The sequence below is a fragment of the Dasypus novemcinctus genome, chromosome 20 (genome assembly GCF_030445035.2).
Source record: "Dasypus novemcinctus isolate mDasNov1 chromosome 20, mDasNov1.1.hap2, whole genome shotgun sequence".
NCBI classification, from domain to species: Eukaryota; Metazoa; Chordata; class Mammalia; order Cingulata; family Dasypodidae; genus Dasypus; species Dasypus novemcinctus.
Genome location: NC_080692.1, coordinates 53,446,071 through 53,468,699, shown reverse-complemented (window position 1 = coordinate 53,468,699; position 22,629 = coordinate 53,446,071). Strand labels below are relative to the sequence as shown.

The window sequence follows — 22,629 nt, the reverse complement described above, 5'->3', positions numbered from 1 at the left end:
AGTTCACTGTAAGTCTTACGTGCCTTCAAAGACCCTTTTTAAGGCGTGATTACCAGGCAGCACCTACTTACCTAAACAGGAGTCCCCCTTCTCCTCTGGTAAGTGTCGGGTTCTGCTCGGGGGTCCCTGGCCTGCGCAGTGGACGCCTCTGCCGCGCCGCCCGGCCCCCACCCCTGAGGACCCGCAGGGCTCGGGTGTCCAGGGGTTTCCGGTCATCTCGGGCCGGTCTTGGGGGGCCAGGCGGGCGAGGCTGAGTGTGGCTGCTTGTCTAGGAGCGCGGAGGTGGAGCTGACCCTGGAGCGCGCCGTGAGCTTGCTGGACGCCGACCGCACACCGCCCCGGACCTGCGCCGCGGCCACCTTCATCCAGCACGAGTGCTTCCAGAAGGCCGAGGCGCGCCGGAGGGTGAGTGTCGCCCGGGGTGCGGGGCCTCCCGAGCGCGGCTGCCGGGAAGGAGGCTTCAGCTGGCACAGCTGGACCCGACGACAGCCAGTGCTCTGCCCAGGGCCCGGGGCCCTCCCGCCTGGCGCCGCGGGGCCCCGCCTGTGCGGGCGGCAGGGAGGAGCGCGGGCCACGGCGAGGCCAGGCCTGGCCCCCGGGTGTGCCCCTTTTCCTCGACGGTGTTGGGAAGTTGTTTTTCTCTAAAGTTTTTTCACGTCTTTTGTCAGTTACCCTTAAGTAGGTACTATCTCTCAGTACTTTCATATGTGGTACTGTTGTGGGTTTTTTTTTGTTTTTGTTTCTTAAAGATTTATTTATTTATTTATTTATTTATTTATTTATTTATTTATCTCCCCTTCCCCGTCCAGTTGTCTGCTCTCTGTGTCCATTCGCTGTGTGTTCTTCTGTGACCACTTCTATCCTTATCAGCGGCACCGGGAATCTGTGTTTCTTTCTGTTGTGTCATCTTGTTGTGTCAGCTCTCCGTGTGTGCGGCGCCATTCTTGGGCAGGCTGCACTTTCTTTTGCGCTGGGCGGCTATTCTTAAGGGGCACACCCCCCCCCCCGACGTGTGGGGCTTCCCTACGGGAGATACACCCCTGCATGGCATGGCACTCCCTGCGTGCATCAGCACTGCGCACGCGCCAGCTGCACACGGGTCCAGGAGGCCCAGGGTTTGAACCGCGGACCTCCCATGTGGTAGGCGGATGCCCTATCCATTGGACCAAGTCCGCTTCCCTAGTACTGTTGTTTTAATTTCAGTTTTTGGTTTCTCGGTGCCAGTGTATAGATTGGTATCTGCTAATTTCCATGCCTGTCCCCATTTGGTGAGGGCGCTGCACCACTAGTAAAATAGCTCTGGGTTCAAGTGCCACTTTGTGCCTCCGTGGACACTCTGCACGTGGATATGTGGCAGTTCATCGTTAACTAGTCCTGCCACCATGCTGGACCTTGGTGCTTCCTGACCTTTCCCTCCTGTAAATGGGACAGTTACTCCCTGTACGTGGGTGTGGGCCTGCCTTCCTCATTATTTCCTAAGGTTAGGTGTATCTAAGAAAGTGAATAAACGTCTTCAGAGTTGTTGACACTGGTTGCCAGTTACACTGACTCACAGGCGCGGTTGGTTCGTGGGGGGCGGGACATCCCGCAGGCGCTGGCTGTGCGCGGGCACCTGCGGGACCAGTGGGGCTTCGCCAGAAGGGAGGAGAGCGGGCGCCGCACCCCGGACAGGTGCCCAGGCCACGGGTCACAGGGCGCCCGTGTCCCAGAGCGCCAGCCACTGCCCCTTCTTGTTTGCCACCAGAAACCCTCGTCATTGTATTATTTTGTGGTTAGAGGGAAGGTCATCAGAACAGATGGAGAAAGTTGAAATTCTAACGTGTGCTTCTGCCTTTCTTATATTTAGAAACTGTCCCAGAGGAAAGGTTTTTGAAGTTCTGCAACACTCGTGTTAGTCTATTTCTTGTTTTCTTATCTCAAACGGGAGGAGAAATCCCCTGGAGATTCAGCGTAACTGGGCAGCTCATGGACCTCCCCTGTGGCAGGTGCTCCCGAGTGTGGGACCCCTCGCCACCCGTCCCTGCATGCGGCGAAGAGAATGTCCTCGACTTCCTGACTAGCATGACTGGTCTCCATTTGCTTGATGAAATGGATAAAGGTCCTAAAAATGATTTCTAAATGTGGTAGGTGCTCGCAGAGAGAGTCAGATCACAGAGCGGGTGGCGCTGCAGCAGATCCCAGCGCTGCAGCAGATCCCGGCGCTCCTCCGAGCACTGTTCTGTGTGCAGCCCCCTCCCGTCAGGGCTGGACCGAGTGCCCGAGGTGGAGGCTTCCGGGCTCCACTCACGAATCCTATCTCAGCCTGAAACGCAGTCTGGCCCATAAGCCATTTCACACCATTTGTAAAGAAGCAAATTACAGATTAAGTAGTAAAATATTCCTGAAGCTGCCAGAGTACCTCAGGACAAACAGGATTGTCTTTTTGCATCTGATGTGTAGAGAATGAAGATTGGACTAGCTGACACTTATGATATTTGTAGAGTTTGACTTGAACTACCTTAAAACCTGTTTTGCAGTAATTGAAGGCATTAGTGAACCCTGTGAATTATTTAAAATAAACTTGCCTTTTGCTTTTAAGAAAGTGTGATCATGGGAATAGAGGAAGTAGTCAAATAGGGAGTCTCTTGGATGCGATTTAACTGATAGCTCTGACGTGGCTGTGACGTATCTACCGCTGGCATTAGCGTGCAAACGTCAAACTGTGGCTCTGGACATGTCCCGTGTGGCCGTCTGTCCTGGCCCTTGTCCTGCAAGGAGCCCGTAGGAGGCCATGCCCCCTCGAGACGTACTGCCGTGGTCAGGGGTCTCTAGGACACAGAATCAACGGGAGATCTGGGCAAACACTGGGACTTTCATGGGAATGTCGCGGGGGCTGTGGGCTGGGTGATCCCCAGGGCAGGCCACCAGCTGGCAGCTCCCAGGAAGGTTTGGTGAATTCCCCAGGAGAGCCCAGCTGGCTGCTGAAGTCATCACTTCTCCTTTAATGCCTTCCCCTGATTGTGTAGACGTCTCTCATTGCTGAAGGCCATCTCCTCGAGATGGTGGGTGTGAGCAGCTGGAGAGGCGATCAACTTACTGCAAACTTAAGTGCACAAAAGGCCCTCACAGTCACATTCAGGTCAGGCTTGCTTGACCAAACAAGTGGACACACCCTCACCTGGCCCTCAACCAGGACAGGTCACCCTTTGACAACTTGGCACCCAAACACATCTCCTTACACCATACTTAATCTCGAAATAAAAACAATAACATGTATATTTTCACTGAACAATATTCAATGTCCTGCATACAACTGGAAATGAACTAACTTTCCCCAGAATAGGATACAAGTCCTTGGGTAATATCCACTCTTAAACTTGATATCCTATAACAAATATTACACCCTAAAGTTAATACATTTTGTGTCATATGATAGGGAATAAGATAAGGAAGAAAACGAAGACAACTGCTTTATGTATATGTATACCACCATATTCAAAACAAGAAATATTCATACAATTACAGTACCTGTTTCTGTAACTGGTCACATGGTCATAGTGCATCTTTTTCACTCCCTTCTCCCACTTCCCGTTCCGTATTCCCTTCACCCTCAGCCAGCACCTCGGCTGGCCGTGGTTCTTTGCCTGGTGGGGTGACCCAAACCTTCATTCCTGAAATTTCCCCAACCATTGTTGGTCCTGCTCAGACTGCACTGTTGCAGTTTTCTATTGACCTAAATCACAGGGCATGGCAGTACCAAGAGACGCCCTAGGGGATCTAAATCACAGGGCGTGGCAGTACCGAGAGAGAGGAGAGACGCCCTAGGGGATCTCCTGTATTCCAGGCAAACTCTTCTTTACCTCATTACGTAGCTGCAGTCCTGTTTCCCCTTGATAGTTTCGGCTTGATCAGTCACCCCAGCCAGTACAGTAATTCCCTTCTTTGACTGTTGATTCGGAAGCAGGAGGAGCCCAAAGTGGCCAGGTGCAGTCCTAACTTCCAGTTCAGTGGAATCATTGTGTTTCTTGGTGACAGCACTCCTCCTTTTGGGAGGTAGACCAGTAGATCAGCAGAGCTGAAGGCTGCAGGGACAGGAAGCAGAAGTTTTCCTCGTGGATCACTAGGGTAATAGTGCATGGTACTACTCCCATTTTTACCCCTTGATTCCTGGACCCATGAATCCTGGCTATGGGAGAAACAGCACCATAGAGTGGACTCTGATTTAGCACACACACAGCATTGCCCCGGCCCTGCAGAGATTGCCACCTAGTTGGTGCTGTAATTGAGTCTTAAAAGCCATTTCACTGTTCTATCAATTCAACTGCTTCAGGGTGATGGGGAACATGGTAAGACCAGTGAATTCCATGAGCATGTCCCCATTCCCACACATCATTTTATGTGAAGTGGGTTCCTTGATCAGAAGCAATGCTGTGTGGAATGCCATTGTGGTGGATAAGACATTCAGCAAGTTTCAGAAGAAGTTTCAGAAGAAGCACTATGTTCAGGGAAGGCAAACCCATGTCTGGAGTATGTGTCTATTCAAGGTAGAACAAAATGCTGTCCCTTCCATGGTGGAAGTGGTCCAATGTACTCAACCTGCCCCCAGGGAGCAGGCTGGTCACCTCGGGGAATGGTGCCATATCAGGGGCTGAGTGTGGGTCTTTGCCGCTGGCAGACTGGGTGCTCAGCCATGGCTGAGCCCGTGCATAACCTCTGTCCCACCACCATGGTCACTTTGTCCATGCGCGCAGTAGGCAATGACAAGAGTGGTGGGAAAGAGGCTGGACTGGTATCCGTAGAGTGAGTTACCACTTGATTATTAAGATCTTCCTCTGCTGAAGTCACCCTCTGGTGGGCGTTCCCATGGTGTACAGGTATCTTCAGGGTTTTTGCTCACTCTGAAAGGTCTATCCACATCCCTCTTCCCCAGACCTCTTTCTCTCCAATTTTCCAGTCATGTTCCTTTCAAGCTCCTGACCATCCAGACAAACAATTGGCAATAGCCCATGCATTGGTGTGCAGACACACCTCTGGCCATTTCTCCTACCAAACAAAACATCCAGGTACACTGCTCAAAGTTCCACCCACTGGGAGGATTTCCCTTCACCACTCTCTCTGCCAGTGGTTCCTGCATATCATGCAAAACCATCTATAAACCAGGCCTGTGTTATCTCTTAGTCAACTGATCATAAGGAACTATGCAAAAAGCCATAGAGACATAGAGACGGTAATGTGGCAGGGGTGGTGATCATGAGCATTTGGGCCACTTCCTCATGTAACTTGTGCCTTCAGATCTTGCTCAAGTTGTAGCTCCACTTTATGATGCAGTGCTGCTGTGCAGGCCCAACTTAGGGTTTGGTGGGTCAGACAATGCTGTAGGTCTCACAAATTCATTCCTCACGGTCTAGTGAAAGGTGTGTCCTCTGGACATTCCTGAGGTGGGTGAGCAGGTCTTAAATGGTGAATCCATTCCAGCATTCCAGACTCTTTAAGCCTTTGGATTCCTTCATCTGCATTACACCGGTGCAGTTCTGGCATCTTCACCTCAGGCAGTGTCAGCCACCTTTTGGTCCTTGCTTCAGCCAGCCACTGGAACAAACTTTTAAGAGCCCTTTCTTACCACTTAAGCTACAATATTGAACCCAGAATCTCTGCTTAGTAGTCCCATAACAATACTTTCACCCTTCAATCATTACCCCCACCCTCAATATCCATTCCCACACATATTACCCTGATTTCTGTCTATATAAATTGGGAAAAATGATGCAGTTCATTTGGAGTATAGCATACCTCCTCATGGGTCACACTTTTGAGGTCTCTTGGGACTTCAGCCTAGTTTTAGGTCTAGAAGAAAAGGAATGGTGAAGGTAGGTCATGAGAAGTGTCTTGCTAGCCACTTATCTCAGGGCATTCCATTGCTCTTTCATCTGGTGAGACAGGATTAGCCTCTTCGGACAGAGGAGTGAGGGCTGTTTATTCTGGGAGGTTTATCAGGCACAGCAGGGTTAATCTCTCGAGGTTGGGGTCGGAGCCAGATTCCTCTGGACAGACTGAAAGTGGCTAGGTCCTCAGAGGAGACCATTCAGAGTTATCTGGCAAAGACTCAGCAGAATCTAGGGTTTCAGTGTCCCCCTCACCATCACCAACCCCTGTGACCCCATTCCAATTGTCAGGATCCCACTCCTTTCCAATCAATGCCCTCACTTTAACAGCAGACACTCTACGAGGTTGGGAGGTTGGTAATTCAGCCACTCACACAGTGAGACTTGAGGTCTGGTTTGCAGAAATAGCACGTCTGTGGCTACATGAAATAAGATTTTCTTCCAGGGCACACATAGAAACATTCACAATCTTCATGCAGCACTTGAGAATTTGAAACCTTGAGTTTCTTTTTTACAGCTGTATGTAGCATATCTAGGAACAGCCATCATTATACCTTTTACCTCTACAAACTATTACAGTGTCAAAAACACCCTCACCCAGAACCTTGCTTCTTATAAGCATTTGAGTAGCCATATCCAGGGGTGATATTTTGAGTATTTCTACTCATGCCAGGAACTATCAGTGCCATCTTAATTATTGGAAATAGAGTCATTAGTGCCTTTTAGAGATTAGATTAGAGAATGGATTCCAAAATCCCCAGAGCCAGTTCAGAAATCCCATCCTTAAATTCTGTTTTTCAAGAACCACTCCTATTACCAAAGCTGTGTTAGTCAGAATTTTCTAGGAAAACAGAGCCAACAGGAGATAGATGTAAACATGATTTTTTAAAAATAAGAATTGTCTCATGGGACTGCGGGGTGGCCAAGTCCAAATTCCACAGGGCAGGCTGCGAGCAGGGAGGGAACGCCAGTGAATTCCCCGGGAGAAGCTGGCTGGCTGACATAGAGATGGAAATTCTCTCTTCTCACTGCTGAAATTGTCACTTCTCCTTTTACAGCCTTCAGCTGATGTGATGATAAGGCTTCTCTAATTGCTGAAGGCAGTCTGCAGTCTCCTCAGTTGACTGTAGAAGTAATCAGCCAGAGAGGCAATCAACTTACTGAGGATTTAAGTCCACAAAATGTCTTCACAGTAACAGGCTGATGCTTGCTTGACCAAAAAAGTGGACACCATATCCTAGCCAAGTTCACACAGGAATTTAGCTATCACACTTAGGAAACCATAAAGTTATCGAAAGACTCCTTTCCTCTTAAGATTCTTGCAAGATTTATTAGATGATGTATGAAGTCTCAACACTATGCCTCAATTTGTGGTGGTAGTGACAATAGAAGTGGGAGGAATTGTTATGGTTATTATTGTGGCTATCGTTTTTATTATTAAGATTATTTTATACCAATACTTTTATTGCTGTCTTGCTAGTTGTCTCCTCAAACCGAACCAAGGAAAACATGAGATTGGAAGACTGTGTCTTAGACACCATTTGTCTGCATTTGAAAGGGAGGCTAGAAAGTTGTAGATGGAAAATATGAAAATATGCCGCTGGACCAGGTGAGCGGCTCTGCCCTGGAGAGTAAACTGCTGGAGTTAGCACGTGTTTCACAAGTGGTGGACCTCACCTGAAAGGGAAACTCGTGCCCCTGCCCAGCTTATTTCCTAAGAGTTCTGCATTCAGAGGGTTAAAAGGGCTGAGAGCTAGGCCCAAAGCCCTTGTCAACCTAAAAATTTGAAACTCAGGCTAGAGGAAGCCTTGGAAAGGAAAAGGAACGCCCTCAGGCTACGGCTGCACCTTCTCCTCACCAGCCCGGCCGCCTCGATTTCTTCGGCATTACCTGCAGAATCACCTGGCTCAGGTTGGCTTTACTTGGCCTTTTCTGAAGCACGCGCAGGCTGTAGGATCTAAGCCCGCGCTTTCTCTTCTCTGCTCCTAGTTCTAGCCCTTTTGCTAATAGCATGCTCTACCCTGTGTATTCGGATAGAGTACTTCTAAAAGAGCACTGTTAAAAAGTGTGAAATTACGTTATTTCCCTAAATAGAAATGCTGGCATAATTTATGTACTGCTTTCTAAATACTCAAAGCAATTGATTATAAAAATAACTTGCATTTAGGCCTAGCTTGCTCTAGAACTAGATCACCATGGCCAATGCGTTTTGTTTTCTGCTAGTGAAGGTGATTTTCATTGTGTTTCACTGACTTTCTTCTGAAAAAAGAAAACGTTCCTGTAGTTTGGCATTCTTAGTAGTGCCCGGTTCCCACTTCTCTTCATTCGGCTGCTTTCTCCCTCCGCCGTTTTTTAGGTGTCGGTCTCAACTTCCCTGTTTTGCCGTCAGCTCCTTGCTGGCAGGCCCTGGCCAGGTGCACGCAGAGGCCTCCGGGAGTGTGCCGCAGTTGGTGGGGGGGGCTCCACCCGCCGCGGAGGGCGCTGTCCCTGCTGAGCGTGTCCCCGCCGGTCAGCTGAGCAGGTCCTGACTGCGTCCGCGTCTCCCCAGGTGCGCCAGCTTCGCGGCATCCCCAAGCTGCTGCAGCTCCTGAGAGCTCCCAACGAAGATGTGCAGCGAGCCGCCTGTGGGGCCTTGAGGAACTTGGTGTTTGAGGACAACGACAACAAGCTGGAGGTGGCAGAACTGAACGGGGTTCCCCGGCTGCTCCAAGTGCTGAAGCAAACCAGGGACCTGGAGACTAAAAAGCAAATAACAGGTACTGCTCGCCGAGCCCTGGGGCTGGGACAGCGCTCCAGCCGGTGCGTTCTGTCGTCTGTTTCTCTTAGGTTTCCTGGAAGGTGTGATTGATGGGCTCATTGTGATCCAAGAGGCAGCTTTAAAGGAGCGTTGTTACTTGATGGCTTAGACCCAGGATTGGAGCCAAGTTTGCATTCCTTTTTACCTAAGGAGGAAATAGTCTCAGGCTGTTGGATTTTTTTTTTTTTTGAGGTCCCAGAACCCCGAATGTAGGAAGCCAGGGCTCAACCACTGCGCCACATCAGCTCCTCTTAGTTGGTTATTTGTTGTTGGTGGTTTTTTTTAATTTATTTCTCTCCCCTTCCCCCCCCCCAGTTGTCTGCTCACTGTGTCCATTTGCTGCGTGTTCTTCTGTGTCCACCTGTATTCTTGTCAGCGTCACCCAGAATCCGTTCTTTTTTTGTTGCATCAGCTTGCTGCATCACCTCTCCGTGTGTGCGGCACCACTCCTGGGCAGGCTGCACTTTTTCACGCTGGGCGGCTCTCCTTACTGGGTGCACTCCTTGCACATGGGGCTCCCCTACACATGGGGCTCACACCCCTGCGTGGCACGGCACTCCTTGCACACATCAGCCCTGCACAGGTGCCAGCACATCACACTGGTCAGGAGGCCCTGGGCTTGAACCTTGGACCTGCCATGTGGTAGGCGGATGCCCTATCCGTCGGGCCAAATCCGCTGCCCCTGAGTTGGTTCTTTTTCTTTTATTTGCTTGTTGTTTGTTTGTTTGCTTTTAGGAGGTGCCTGAAAACCAAACCCAGAACCTCCCATGTGGGAAGCAAGTGCTCAACTGCTTGAGCCACATCTCCTTCCCTTTTACTTATTTGGCCTCCCCCCCCCCCCCCCCCCCCCCCCCGTTGTCTGCTCTCTCTGTCCATTCACTGTGTGTTCTGCATCCGCTTGCATTATCCTGCGGCACTGGGAAATTGCATCTCTTTTTTGTTATGTCATCTTGCTGCGTCAGCTCTCCGTGTGTGCTGTACTACTCCTGGGTAGGTTGCACTTTTTTCATGCAGGGCGGCTCTCCTTGTGGGGCGCACTCCCTGCATGAGGGGACCCCTACACAGGGACGCCCCTGCATGGCAGGGCACTCCTTGCACGCATCAGCACTGCGCATGGGCCAGCTCCACACGGGTCAAGGAGGCCCAGGGTTTGAACCCTGGACACTCCATATGGTTGATGGATGCTCTATCAGTTGAGCCACGTCCGCTTCCCTTAATTAACTTCTTGACTAGACTCACTGGGTGAAAATTCTGCAAAAATTTTCTGAAAAGCAGCTTTGTACTTTGATAATGTCTAAGGCTTCAGTAGTGTCCCAGATAACTAACAGGAATCACATCTAGTTATTTCTATTATTTACTCAGCAATCAGCTTGCTAGATATATGTGAGGAAAGTAAAATGGAAAGCCAAAGTTTCTCAATATAGAGGATCAATCTAATCAAATTAATCAAAATACCATAAGTTATTTTTCCCGATCTTTCCATCACTTGGACCCCTCCCAGTAACAGCTCCCTGGCCCACCTTCCCACCCCATCTTCACCCCCACCCCACAAAAAAAGAAAAAGAGGGAAAGAAGTTTTTTTAGTTCTATTTCTAATCAATACTAGTTTGAGCAAATATCTTCTTTTTACCAAATGGGTTTGAAAGATGAAATAATCAGAATAAAAGCAACAATTTCATTAGTATGCCCTCAAAGCGTGGAGAAAGGGGATTTATGTTTTAGTTAAGCGAGCAGTGCCTTGGTGTTTGGACATAAGCGCCCTCCCTGCCGTCGCCCTGCTGAGCTCCCCGCACGGTCACTGAGCAAGGGAGGGTTCCCGAGCGCAGCGTCCGGAATCACCTGGCGGCCGTACGGTTTACGCGTTACCACAGAGCTGTGGGTTTTGAGTTAGTAATGGGTGTCCTTGGGATTAAAATCTCACATTCACAGATGAGGGAACTGAGGCTCAAAAAAGCTAATCTCTTTTATCTATTATGGATGTTGTTTTTTAATTAAATAGCGATAATAGCTGACAGTTTTCTAGTAAATACTTAAGAAAAAGGTACTCAATAAATATTTTCTAAATCGAACTGAATATATTTTGCAGTGAGCCTATACAATTTCTTCCATCCTCACTTTATTATACAATAATTTTCATTTTTTCTTATAGAAATTTTGTCATGATATTATCTCTTCCTCACCTATATCCTACTTACAATATTGCTTTTCTACCTTGATACATTTTAATCTTGTAAATCTACACAGAAGGGTGTCCGTGCGCCCCTTTGACCAGCACGCAGACATGTCCCATAGAACACATCCTTTCGTATCCTTCACTTACATTAAAATAGCCACAAAAATCGAGCAATCTCATTCGTTTATTCATTCAACCAGCATTTTTAGAGTGGCTTTCAGATGCCAGGCACTGCGAGTCGCAGTCCAGGGAGATGGTGGTGATTTTTTGTTTCTGTGTTTGTTTGGTTTTTTATCAGCTAAAATATGAAAGATTACAGATGGCTGGAATAAAAAGAATCAAACCTCATATTTACAATCTTAACGTTTTCTTCATTAAAATATAATTGCGAACCGCAAGAAAGAATCAAACAAATGGTGGTTCCAATTGTCCTACTTTATAATCAGAAAAGCCTTCGGGGGGGGGAGCAGTATAGTTCAGTGGTTGAGCACCTGCTTCCCACGGACAAGGTCCTGGGTTCAATCTCTGGTACCTCCTAAACAAACAAACAAACAAACCTTCACAAAGGAGATGTGTACCCTGCAGGACCTTAAAAAAGGAACATGGGAAGCAGATGTGGCTCAAGCAATTGGGCTCCCGTCTACCATGTAGGAGGTCCAGGGTTCAATGCCCAGGGCCTCCTGGTGAAGGCAGGCTGGCCCATGTGGCGAGCTGGCCCACGTGGGGTGCTGCCCTGTGCAGGAGTGCTAGCCCACGTGGAGAGCTGGTGCAGCAAGATGACACAACAAAAAGAGACACAGAGGAGAGACAATAAGAGACGCAGCAGACCAGGGAGCTGAGGTGGCACAAGAGAGTGATTGGCTCTCCCCCACTCCAGAAGGTCCCAGGATTGGTTCTCAGAGCTGCCTAATGAAAATACAGGCAGACACTGTGAATGGATGCAGACAGCAGACAATGGAGGGAGGGGGGAGAAATTTAAAAAAAAAAAAAAAGAGGGACAGGCATTGGGTTGGCATTTCGAAGTAGGATGACAATTATCTCTGGCAAAGTGAACATCGTGAGCGAGGCAGAGAGGCTGAAAGAAGCTGCTGGTCATTTAGAGGAAACACGGCTCGTGGACGGGGAGATGGGGGCACGGCAGCTGGACGCTGCAGGACGTGGGTGTTCCCAGGGAAGGGTCCATGAGTCCCGGTCCGTCTTCCTTGGCACAGGCAGTAGGAAGCCAAGGTCAGAGAACATTCTGTGACACTGCTGCTACAGAGTCTATCCAAGGCCCGCTTAGCGCGTCCGCGGAGCCGCTGCTGGGAAGCTGGCCGTGGCGTGCAGGCTCACGAGCTGGACTTCCCACCTGCGGCGGCCGTCGGGCGTTAACTGATGGAGTTGATACCTGAACTTTTGAGGCACATCCTTCTGAAGGACCCAAATGAAGTATTGGCCCAAGAGAGACATGTTTTGTCTTTGTTAGGAACCAAAGCAGGTAACTATGTAGACGAATCTTCTCTAATTTGTCTGTTTTCTGGACATCTTTCCTTCCCGAGCCCCTGCTGAGTTCTGGTCCCTTCTTCCTGGCGGCTGTGTGAGGTGGCAGCAGGTTGGCTGTTCACTTAGGGTCAGCGCCAGGCTCAGAGGGGCTAAGCCCCCCGGGCGTGTGGAGGTGGCAGAGCACGGACAGACCAAGCCAGCTTCGGGCCCGTCCTTCTGGGGCAGCTGGTGCCCCCGTTTCACGCTCCTCTGGGGAGCCTCTTCTCTCGGCCTCGCAGGCTGGCTCCACCCACCCCTCCGGGACCCCCTCAGTCCCCGCCACTGCCTGGCGCCATGTCTGCGTGCCCCTCCTGCCACAGCCCCTTGCCTGGGCCCTGACCAGCACAGCCCGTCCTGTGTCTCCTCCCTCCGCAGCCAGGGATTTTCTTTCTAACGCTGTCCATTGCCTTCCCGGTGACCTCTACCGTGAAGGCCGTCCCCTGGCCTGTGGCCCGAGGAGTTCACGATGAGCCCGTGACCCCTGCCCGCCCCGGCGGGCCTGCGGGCCGCCCCTGGTCTGCCTCTGCCGTCGCTGGGGTCCTCTAGCCCAGGGGCTCTCAACAAGTGAGCGAGAGTTTGCATTCAGAAAAGCGTTGTTCCTGGGGGGCTGCTGGTGCAGCGTGATGAGTTCATTAAATTACAGTGCGGCGGGGGCTTGGCGAGGGGCCGTGGTTTTGACCTGGCCGGCACGGGTCTGTGGACACACGAGGTGGGGCCCTGCTCTGGCACCCCTGGGCGACCCAGCGAGTGCCCCTCCCTCAGCAGCTGGCTCAAGGAGCCCCTCCCTCAGCAGCTGGCTCAGAGTGCCCCTCCCTCAGCAGCTGGCTCAGAGTGCCCCTCCCTCAGCAGCTGGCTCAGAGAGCCCCTCCCTCAGCAGCAGATTCAGAGTGCCCCTCCTGCAACTGGCTCAGAGAGCCCCTCCCTCAGCAGCTGGCTCAGGGAGCCCCTCCCTCAGCAGGTGGCTCAAGGAGCCCCTCCCTCAGCAGCTGGCTCAGGGAGCCCCTCCCTCAGCAGCTGGCTCAGAGAGCCCCTCCCTCAGCAGCTGGCTCAGAGAGCCCCTCCCTCAGCAGCTGGCTCAGGGAGCCCCTCCCTCAGCAGCTGGCTCAGGGAGCCCCTCCCTCAGCAGCTGGCTCAGGGAGCCCCTCCCTCAGCAGCTGGCTCAGAGAGCCCCTCCCTCAGCAGCTGGCTCAGAAAGCCCCTCCCTCAGCAGCTGGCTCAAGGAGCCCCTCCCTCAGCAGCTGGCTCAGGGAGCCCCTCCCTCAGCAGCTGGCTCAGGGAGCCCCTCCCTCAGCAGCTGGCTCAGAGAGCCCCTCCCTCAGCAGCTGGCTCAGAGAGCCCCTCCCTCAGCAGCTGGCTCAGAGAGCCCCTCCCTCAGCAGCTGGCTCAGGGAGCCCCTCCCTCAGCAGCTGGCTCAGAGTGCCCCTCCCTCAGCAGCTGGCTCAGGGAGCCCCTCCCTCAGCAGCTGGCTCAGGGAGCCCCTCCTGCAGCTGGCTCAGGGAGCCCCTCCCTCTGCAGCAGGTTCACCGCCACCATCGCCCTCCTCCGAGTCGCCCCTCTGCAGGGTTCTGGAGGCAGGGGCGCCTCTGAACTGCCTTTGTGTCCTTTGATACTAGGTTTCATTTGTCTCATGCCCTACATTTATTGCAGTAACTTTTGGGGTGGTCGTGTTAAGTTTCTCAGCAACTGTTAATTTCTGACCTAAATTAGGAAACTTTAGCAAAGACCCCCTTGTTGATAAGGAGTGAGCTGATTTTATCAGGTCCAGGCACCGAGTAGGATCTAAGAAGTCGCTCTTACCTACTGTCCAGTTCATTGGACTAACTCAGGACAACTAACAAGGATGTGAGGAGGGACGACCACCACACCAAGGAACCGAGAGAGTCTACACCTGCCAGCAAAAGCGTCCCATCCATCAGGCACATGGGATCACAGCCCCTCTCAATTAGAGGTGGAGGGGGCACACCACCCCAGAATTCTCAGGGTTGGGGAATGGACGAAGGACTAGAGGGGACCTACTGGCATTCCACTCTAGACTTACTGTGATTCTAGCATTGGAAGAACTTATATCATTGATGTGGAGACAGTGGCCACTGGAGGTTCTGAGGGCAGGGAGAGGGGAAACAGGCCTAATACTAGGGCATTTCCGGGTCTTGGGAATTGTCCTGAATGACACTGCAGTGGCAGATACAGGCCACTATATGTCTTGCCATAACCTGCAGAATTGGGTGGGAGAGAGTGTAAACTGCAGTGTAATCCGTGCTGTGTGGCAGTGCTCCAAACGTGTTCATCAATTGCGATGAAAGTACCACCCTGATGAAGGAAGTGACTGTGGGAAAAGTGGGAGGTGGGGGGGTGGGGCATATGGGAATCCCTTCTATTTTTTTATGTAACGTTATGTAATCTAAGTATCTTCTAAAAACGAATAAAAAATAAATAGATAAATAAATAAATAAATAAATAAAAAAGAAGTCGCTCTTTGGGTTTCCTTCAAGGCTCTCTCAGTAGACTGTGAGTGAGCCAGAGCCTCCTCGCCTGGAATTAGACTCCTTAGTCCTGGGTTTGCCCAGACCTGGGTTTGCCACCTGGGACCTGACTATTTAAACATGCGTTCTTTAGTTACTAAAAAGCACGTATCCCTACGTATCTTAACCCCTAATTCCTTTTGGATTCTATGTTAAGTATTTTCCCAGTTTTTCTGCTGATATTTCATTTTTAAAAATCATTTATACTAATTCTGTATATCAGGGATGTTAACCCTTTGTCTCTCATATTGATGTACATGTTTTCCCAGGTTGCAGCTGGTCATTTGTTCTCTGTGCTTGTGTGAGGGGCGTGTGGAATAATTTAGCTCTTCCCCAGTTCCGTGCCATCCAGAAAGTTGATGAGAATGACATTTATATTCAATATCCTACTTTAAAAATTAAATAATTATATTAAAATTTCCAAAACATTATACCTTGGCAGAAATACTGTAGCATACCAAGCTGTAAAGGATAGTGACTGCTGAAGGAAAATTCCACTCTTTGTTCAATTACTCCTCTCTGGTTTGTTATCCTTTGAGTGCCCTGTGTGGTCTTTTAAAAAGAGGAAATGTCATGATGTGTCACATTTTTACGCCTTCGAGTTCCGGCAGGCAGAGACGGTTTTGCTTATTTAGAACTCGGGAAGTTGTTTGGGTTTTGTGTTTTCGCTTTCTCCTCTTTTCAACTTTCTTTTGTAGCTGAGTAACCAAAATACGACCTCAGACCTGCCTTCAAATAGTTTTCAAGCGCGTCTGGGCTTTGCTCTTCTTCTCCTGGTGCTAGCTGGAGCCACCTGGTTAAGCCAGAAAGGTAGTTGCAGGCCTGGTGCTCTAGAGGCCTGGGCCAGCTGCAGGGTGGGTGAGCGGTGACCAGGTCTCAGCCGTGGAGGCCGTTCCTCGGGCTTTAAGCCGAGGGCACGGGGCAGCGCCACGCGATCCAGCCAGGGCTGCCCTGCTCCTCGCAGGCCGTCCGACCGCCGTCTTTGCTTTCCTTTTCCTCCTGGGGCCTGAACTCGAGGGCGAGGAGTATGAGGGAAGGGGGGCGGTAGACGGGGCGCTTTGCTTCCGCCCTCACCTCCGCCCTCACCTCATGGCTGTGAGTCGAGGCAAGTTACCGAGGACCGAAGAGAACAAGTCAGCCTCATCATCTGGGATTCACCGGAAGAGCAAGCAGAGACGTGCAGCCCTCCTACTGAAACAGAGCTATTTAGTATCAAATTCGTAAGAAAACAAGTCCTCAATTTTTAGGCCGCCTGGTCTTTTCCCTTTAGTAACCAGCCTTTGTCTCTTCCTCACGCAGCACAATATCATCTTAATTTATTCCTTTGTCGGCTTATACGGCCTTGTCATTAATGTGAGGGATTCAAGAGAAAGGGGGAAAGCGGAGGACTAGATGTGGTACCAGTTCTCAGGTGTAGACACGATGCCTCGGCTCCCCTCGCCCCTTGCGGGAAGTGAGCGAGGAAGCGGCGGTCGTGTGAGCCCCCCGGAGGAGCCTGTGAGCAGCGGGTGGGGGGCAGCCTGCCGCAGGCGTGGGAAGAGGCGCGCTCAGGCCCGTCTGCCATTCCTGGGAGATGAAATGTCATTCCTGGGAGATGAAATGTCGACGGGAAGTGACAGGCAGGCAGAGCAGGCGGCAGCCGGCGCGTCTGTCCGTGTATCTGAGGGAGGAAGATTATGAATCTTAAATGCTGGCGTCTTGGTCACAGTAGGATGGCTTCGTGCCTTCCAGTGGGTGGGCCCAGGATTTATCATCCCAGCAAGGTGGCTTTCGAGGTGGGGTTTTTGAAGAGAACTGGCAACGAATGTTTAAGAGTTTCTGGCATCCGTTCCCATTTCTGATTAATTTTAAGCCTACACAGTTTTATATCATAAGATACGTGTTTTTAGAATTGTTCTAGGGCTCAGCCACCTTTGCCATCTAATGGGATTTAACCAGGTTAGGTTGGGGAAGGGCTGCGCCCCTTTTTACAATCTAGCCGGAACCCTGGAAGTGACACTGAACGGATCTTTTCAGCGAGGTTTCCACCACTTCCCCCCACACTCCGTCTGACGGTAGCTCTTTGCTTTTCCAGGTTTGCTGTGGAATTTGTCCTCCAACGACAAACTCAAGAACCTGGTGATAACAGAGGCCTTGCTCACCCTGACGGAGAACGTCGTCGTCCCTTTCTCGGGGTGGCCAGAAGGAGACTACCCGAAGGCCACCGGGCTGCTTGACTTCGATATATTCTACAACGCCACGGGATGCCTGAGGTAACAGCGGGGCCCTCCCCTCCTCTGTGTCTGTAACACTGCGTCCGGCCCCAGCTAGAGCTTCCCGCCTGGAGATGCCGTGAGAGGTGAGGTCACGGTGCCGAGGGACGCTCGGGGGGCAGCAGCGTGGGGGCTTCTACCTGCAGAGCTGCCCGTGCGGCTGGTGAGCGCGGACGCCAGGCTCGAGAAACCAGCGCTCCCAGCTCCGTCCACTCTGGCCCCCCCGCCTCAGCTCCAGGCGGCTCTAGTTAATGGGCCTGGGGTTTTTAAATAGCTCTAAGGTGACAAAGTCTGAAAGGACAGCCTGTCTTATAGAAACAGCTCCAGAAGGCGATGGTGTGGTCAGTGCTTCTCAACATCAGGAGAGAGAAATGCCTCCACCGCTCCCTCCCTGGGGCTCGTCTCCACCCCCACGTCCCCCAAATCAGGAGGAAGGTGGACGCCCTTGTGAGGGAAAGAAAGCACCAGCCTGATCTCTAGGGTGCCCCTCCAGCTGTGTTTATATCTGAAAATAGTCACTGTCCCTTGAGCCCAAGACTTTGAAGGAATGGTTTGGGAGATCTCTTCTTCTGCCTTCCGTCCCTTCTGAACTTAGGCCCTTCTGTGTTTTAGGGAATCTGTGTTTGGATGTTAACTGAGGGAATTTGCTACGGTAAGCTGTTTAACTCCACAGTTGCTCACACAGTATATATATCAAATATGATCTTGTGGAAAGCATCATGTTGGCTACGAGAGTTTTCCGGAGGTGACTGTGACAATCCAGAAGGAGCGTTTCATACCGCAGAGGGGATACATGTGCAGACTCACGGGAACAAAGTACGTGAAGCGCGGCAGAGCAGGGGTCTCGAGGGGCCTGGACGCAGCATTCGCTTCACCTGCAACTCGTTCGACCCCCAGAACCAGGACGGGGTGGGGCCCGCAGTCGGGTACAAGCCCTTCAGGCCATTCTGATGGACCCCAAAGCTTGAGAACCAGGGCTAAGGCACAAGTGAACTGGCAGGAAAGCAAAACAAAGGGCAGTTCATTGCACCTGAGTGGGAGCAGAAAGACCCTAGAGAAGTGCCGAATGAACCGAGCCGGGGTGAGCTGTGACTGTCAACAGTTGAGATTGTCCAAGGATGGGCCACATTTCTCAAAGGCGTAAGAGGTGCCTAACTGGAACCTCCGGTCCATCCTTTGTACTGCCCACTGGAACTGTCGTCTGGTACACTTTTTTTTTTTTGAACTAGAGAAGTTTACTGAAAAATCATGGAGAGAATAGAGTTTTTTTAATCCCCCAAAATCATACATGCAGTTTTCCATATTGTTAACACTATGCATCAGTGTGGTGCCTTTTTTACAATTGATGAAATGATATTAATGTAATTGTACTCTTAACTGTAGACCATAGGTTCCAATAGGGTTTACTATTTTCTTGAACAGGCCTATGTTTTGTGTTGTTGTAATTTTTCTTCTAATAACACATATCTAACCTAAAATTTCCCTTGTTAGCCACATTCAGTGGTGTCAGTTACAATCACAGTGTTGTGTGACTGTCACCACCGTCCACCACCAGAACTTTTCCGTCACCCCAGACAGTCTGTGAATTAGGCAGTAACTCCCCATCCCCTCCCCACCCTGTTCCCCTGGTAATGCGGATTTCAGTTTGGGACTCTGTGAATTGGCTTTTTCTGATTATTTCATAACAGTGAGATCATGCATTGCTTGTCCTTTTGTGTCTGGCTTATTCCATCAACATGATGTCTACAAGATCAGCCCATGTTGTCGCACGTATCAGAGCTTCATTCCTTTAACCTGCTGAATAATGTTGCCCGCTATGTATATACCTCATCTATTTATCCATTCCTTTGTTGATGGACACTTGGGTTCTTCCATCTCTTGGCAATTGTGAATAATGCCACTATGAACATTGGTGTGCAAGTATCTGCTCGAGTTCCTGTTTTCAATTCTAGATATACCTAGTAGTGGGGTTCAGGGTCGTACGTAATTCTGTACTTAACATTCTGAGGAACCACCAAACTGTTTTCCACAGCAGCTGCACAATTTTCATTGCCTCCAGCACTGAATGAGTGCTCCTCTGTGTCTTCTCCAGCACTTGTAATTTTCTGTTTTTTTTCTTTAATAGCATCCATTCTAATGGATGTGAAATGGTATCTCATTGTGATTTAGATTTGCATTTCCCTGGTGGCTAATGATGTTGAGCATCTTCTCCTGTGCTTCTGACCATTTCTATATGTTCTCTGGAGAGATATCTATTCAAGTCTTTTGCCCAATTTTCAATTGGGTTGTTTGTCTTTTTGTTGCTAAGTTGAAGGATTTCTATATATGTTCTCGATTTTAAACTTTTATTGAATATGTGGTTTCCAAATATTTTCTCCCACTGTGCATGTTGTCATTTTACTTCCCTGTTAGAATCCTTTGAGGTGCCCTGGAGCCCAGCCAACCAGAAGAGCCGACGTGGGCAATAACGAATGCTGTGCCCATTCCACCATTGGCAAATGGAGATCCAGTTTTCCCAGCACCATTTGTTGAAGAGACTGTTCTTTCCCAATTGAGTGGTTTTTGCCCTCTTGTCAAAAATCATTTTGGCCATAAATGTGATGGGTGATTTCTGAGCTCTCAGTTTGATTCCTTTGGGCTATTTGTCCTTCCTTTTGCCAGTACCAAGCTGCTCAGTAATAAGCTCTAAGATCAGGAACCCTAAGTCCTCCTACCTCAATCTTCCATTTTTCACACCTTTGGCTTTTCAGGACCCTTTACCTTTCCACATATATTTGAAGAATGACTTTTCCATTTCTGCAAAAGAAGGTTCTTGAAATTTTTGTGGTGATTACATTGAATCTAAAAATAATTTTGGGTAGGACTGACATCTTAACAATATTTCATCTTCTAATCCATGAGCTTGGAATGTCCTTCCATTTATTTAGGTCTTTGATTTCTTTTAGCATTGTTTTGTAGTTTTCTGTGTGCAGGTCCTTTAGTCCTTGGTTAGAGTTATTCCTAGATCATTTATTTTTTTAGTTGCTGTTGTAAATGGAATTTTTTTCTCAGTTTCTTCTTCCAATTGTTCATTGCTTTTGTATAGAAACATTGATTATTTTGTGTTGATCTTTTTCCCACCACTTTGCTCAACTCATTTATTAGGTGTAGGAGCTTTGTGAATTTTCCAGGATTTTCTCTATGTTGGGTCATGTCATCTGTAAATAGGGAATATTTTTCTTCTTCCTGTTTGGGGTGACTTTTATTTCTTTTTCTTGCCTAACTGTTCTGGTAAGAACTTCCTCTACAATGCTGAACAGCAGTGGTGACAGAGGCATCCTTGTCTTGTTCCTGACCTTAGAAGGAGAGCTTTCAGACTTTACATTAAGTAGGATGTTAGCTGTGGGGTTTTCAAATATGCCCTTTATCATGTTGAGAAAGCTTCCTTCTACTATTGTTCTAAGTGTTTTTATCAAGAAGAGGTGCTGGATTTTGTCATATGCCTTTTCTGTGTCAATTGAGATGATCATTTGTTGCCCCCCCACTTCATTCTGTTAATGTGATGTATTACTTTGATTTTTTAATGTTGAACCAGCCCTGCATGACATGATAAAACCCACTTGATCATGGTGTATAATTCTTTTAATATGCTGTTGTATTCAGTTTGCTAGTGTGTGCAAAGGTAAAGGGCTGTAAATAGCCAAAACCATCATAAAATGGAAGAATGAGGTTGGAGAACTCAGAGATCCCAACCTTAGAACTTATTACAGAGCGGCATGGTACTGGCAAAAGGACAAACACTGATGTTCATAAGAGATATTGGTCTGAAATTTTCTATATCTGGCTGTGGTTTGAAGGTGATGTTGGCCTCATAAAATGAGTTAGGGGTATTCCCTCCTCTTCGATTACTTGAAAGAGTTTGAGCAGAATTAGAGTTACATTTTCTTGCAATGTTTGGTGAAATTCCCTGTGAAGCCATGTGATCCCGGGAGGGTTTTGATGGCTGATTCCGTCTCATCAGTAGTCATTGATTTGTTGAGAACTTCTATTTCTTCTTGAGTTAGTGTAGGTAATTTGTGTGTTTCTAAGAATTTGTCCTTTTTATCTAATTTATTGGCATACAGTTTTTCATAATATCCATGTAGTCCTTTTTTTTTTTAGCAGGGTCTGTTATAATAGCTCCTCTATCATTTCTGATTTTTGTTACTTGTATCCTCTCTCTTTTTTTCTTTGTCGGTCTAGCTAAAGATTGGTCAGTTTTATTGATCTTTTCACAGACCCAACTATTGGTTTTGTTGATTCTCTGTAAAGTCTTTAGTTTTGTACTCTATTTCCTTTATCTCCAATCTGATCTTTGCTGTTTCTGTCCTTCTCCTTGCTTTGGGTTTAGTTTCTTCTTTTTTTCTAGTTCTTCCAGGTTCAAGATTGGTCTCTGGTTTGAAGTCTTTCTTCTTTTTTACATTTAGAGTTATAAAGTTTCCTCTCAGCACTGCCTTTGCTACATCCCATACGTTTTTCTATGTTGTATTTTCATTTTCATTCACCTCAAGGTATTTTCTAATATCCCTTGTGATTTCCTCTTTAGCACATTGGTTGGCTTGTGTCTCTGATTTCCGTCAAGACAGACCTCCCTCCCTGGGGTGTTTTAAGGAGGCAAGCCTTTGCCTCAGGCTGTCCTCCTCCACAGTTTCTTTAGTTGTCTTTATCTGCTTTCACCTGGAGGACAGATTCTCGGAAGGAGGTTCCAAAGTCAGTCTTTCCCAGATGAAACAGAGTCAGGGAACACAGAGAGGGCACAGCTCCATCCCAGATGCTTCAGGGCAGGCCTCAGGAAGGGTGCAGGTACTTTCCTCCAGGCTCCCCAACGCTGAGCGTTCCTGGCCTGCCCAGCAAGTGCAGCCTGCCAGCACACTGTGCCCCGCGGCCCTGAGCGAGCGCTTCATCTTTAGTCCCCGCTGAGAGAGCAGTTTACTGGTCTTCACCATAATTTACCAGACTCTTCCCCCTGCACTTCCTTGAATGCTGTACAGTGTGCTTCTGGCCTCCAGAATTTCAAAATAATTGTTTCCGACTGTTCCTGCCTGTTTAATAGGCTGTTGTGGTGTGAGAACTGAATTCCTGAACTTCCTGCTTCTCGTCTTCCCACAGCCCTCTGTTGGGGGTCTTTGACTACTGATTCAATCTCCTTACTTGTTATGGTCTGTTGAGAGCTCTCTCTCTTTCAGTCAGTGTGTAACTGTTGTAGAAGTTGAGAGAGGTTCTATTATTTGCGTATAGAAAGGCCAGGACTCAGGAATGATTTGAAAAGGAAAAATGATTTATTGACGGCCGGCTGGACCCGGGACCTTTCTGTTTCAAACCCAAGCTTCCAACAAGATTTTCAAGTTCCTTTTATACAAAGTGAGGAGTCAAATGGTGCTTTCATCAAAGAAAACCACTTTCTTTGTTAGTTAAGTCTTTGCCTGAGTACCAGGTAGGTTTTGAATTAGCATATCGCCCACATTTCAGGTGAGCTTGAATTAGC

At 49.0% G+C, this 22,629-nt stretch overlaps 1 protein-coding gene across 3 annotated transcripts in view; it reads left to right on the top strand.

The window, feature by feature from the left end:
- The window catches only part of PKP2 (plakophilin 2), an 84,710-nt gene that overhangs the window by 33,304 nt on the left and 28,777 nt on the right, over positions 1-22,629 (top strand). For all 3 annotated transcript variants that reach the window (XM_058283042.1, XM_058283041.1, XM_058283043.2), the window contains exons 4-6: positions 273-405; positions 8,410-8,617; positions 16,949-17,126. In XM_058283042.1, the coding sequence (XP_058139025.1) occupies positions 273-405; positions 8,410-8,617; positions 16,949-17,126 (519 nt within the window). The remainder of the gene's footprint in view (positions 1-272; positions 406-8,409; positions 8,618-16,948; positions 17,127-22,629) is intronic.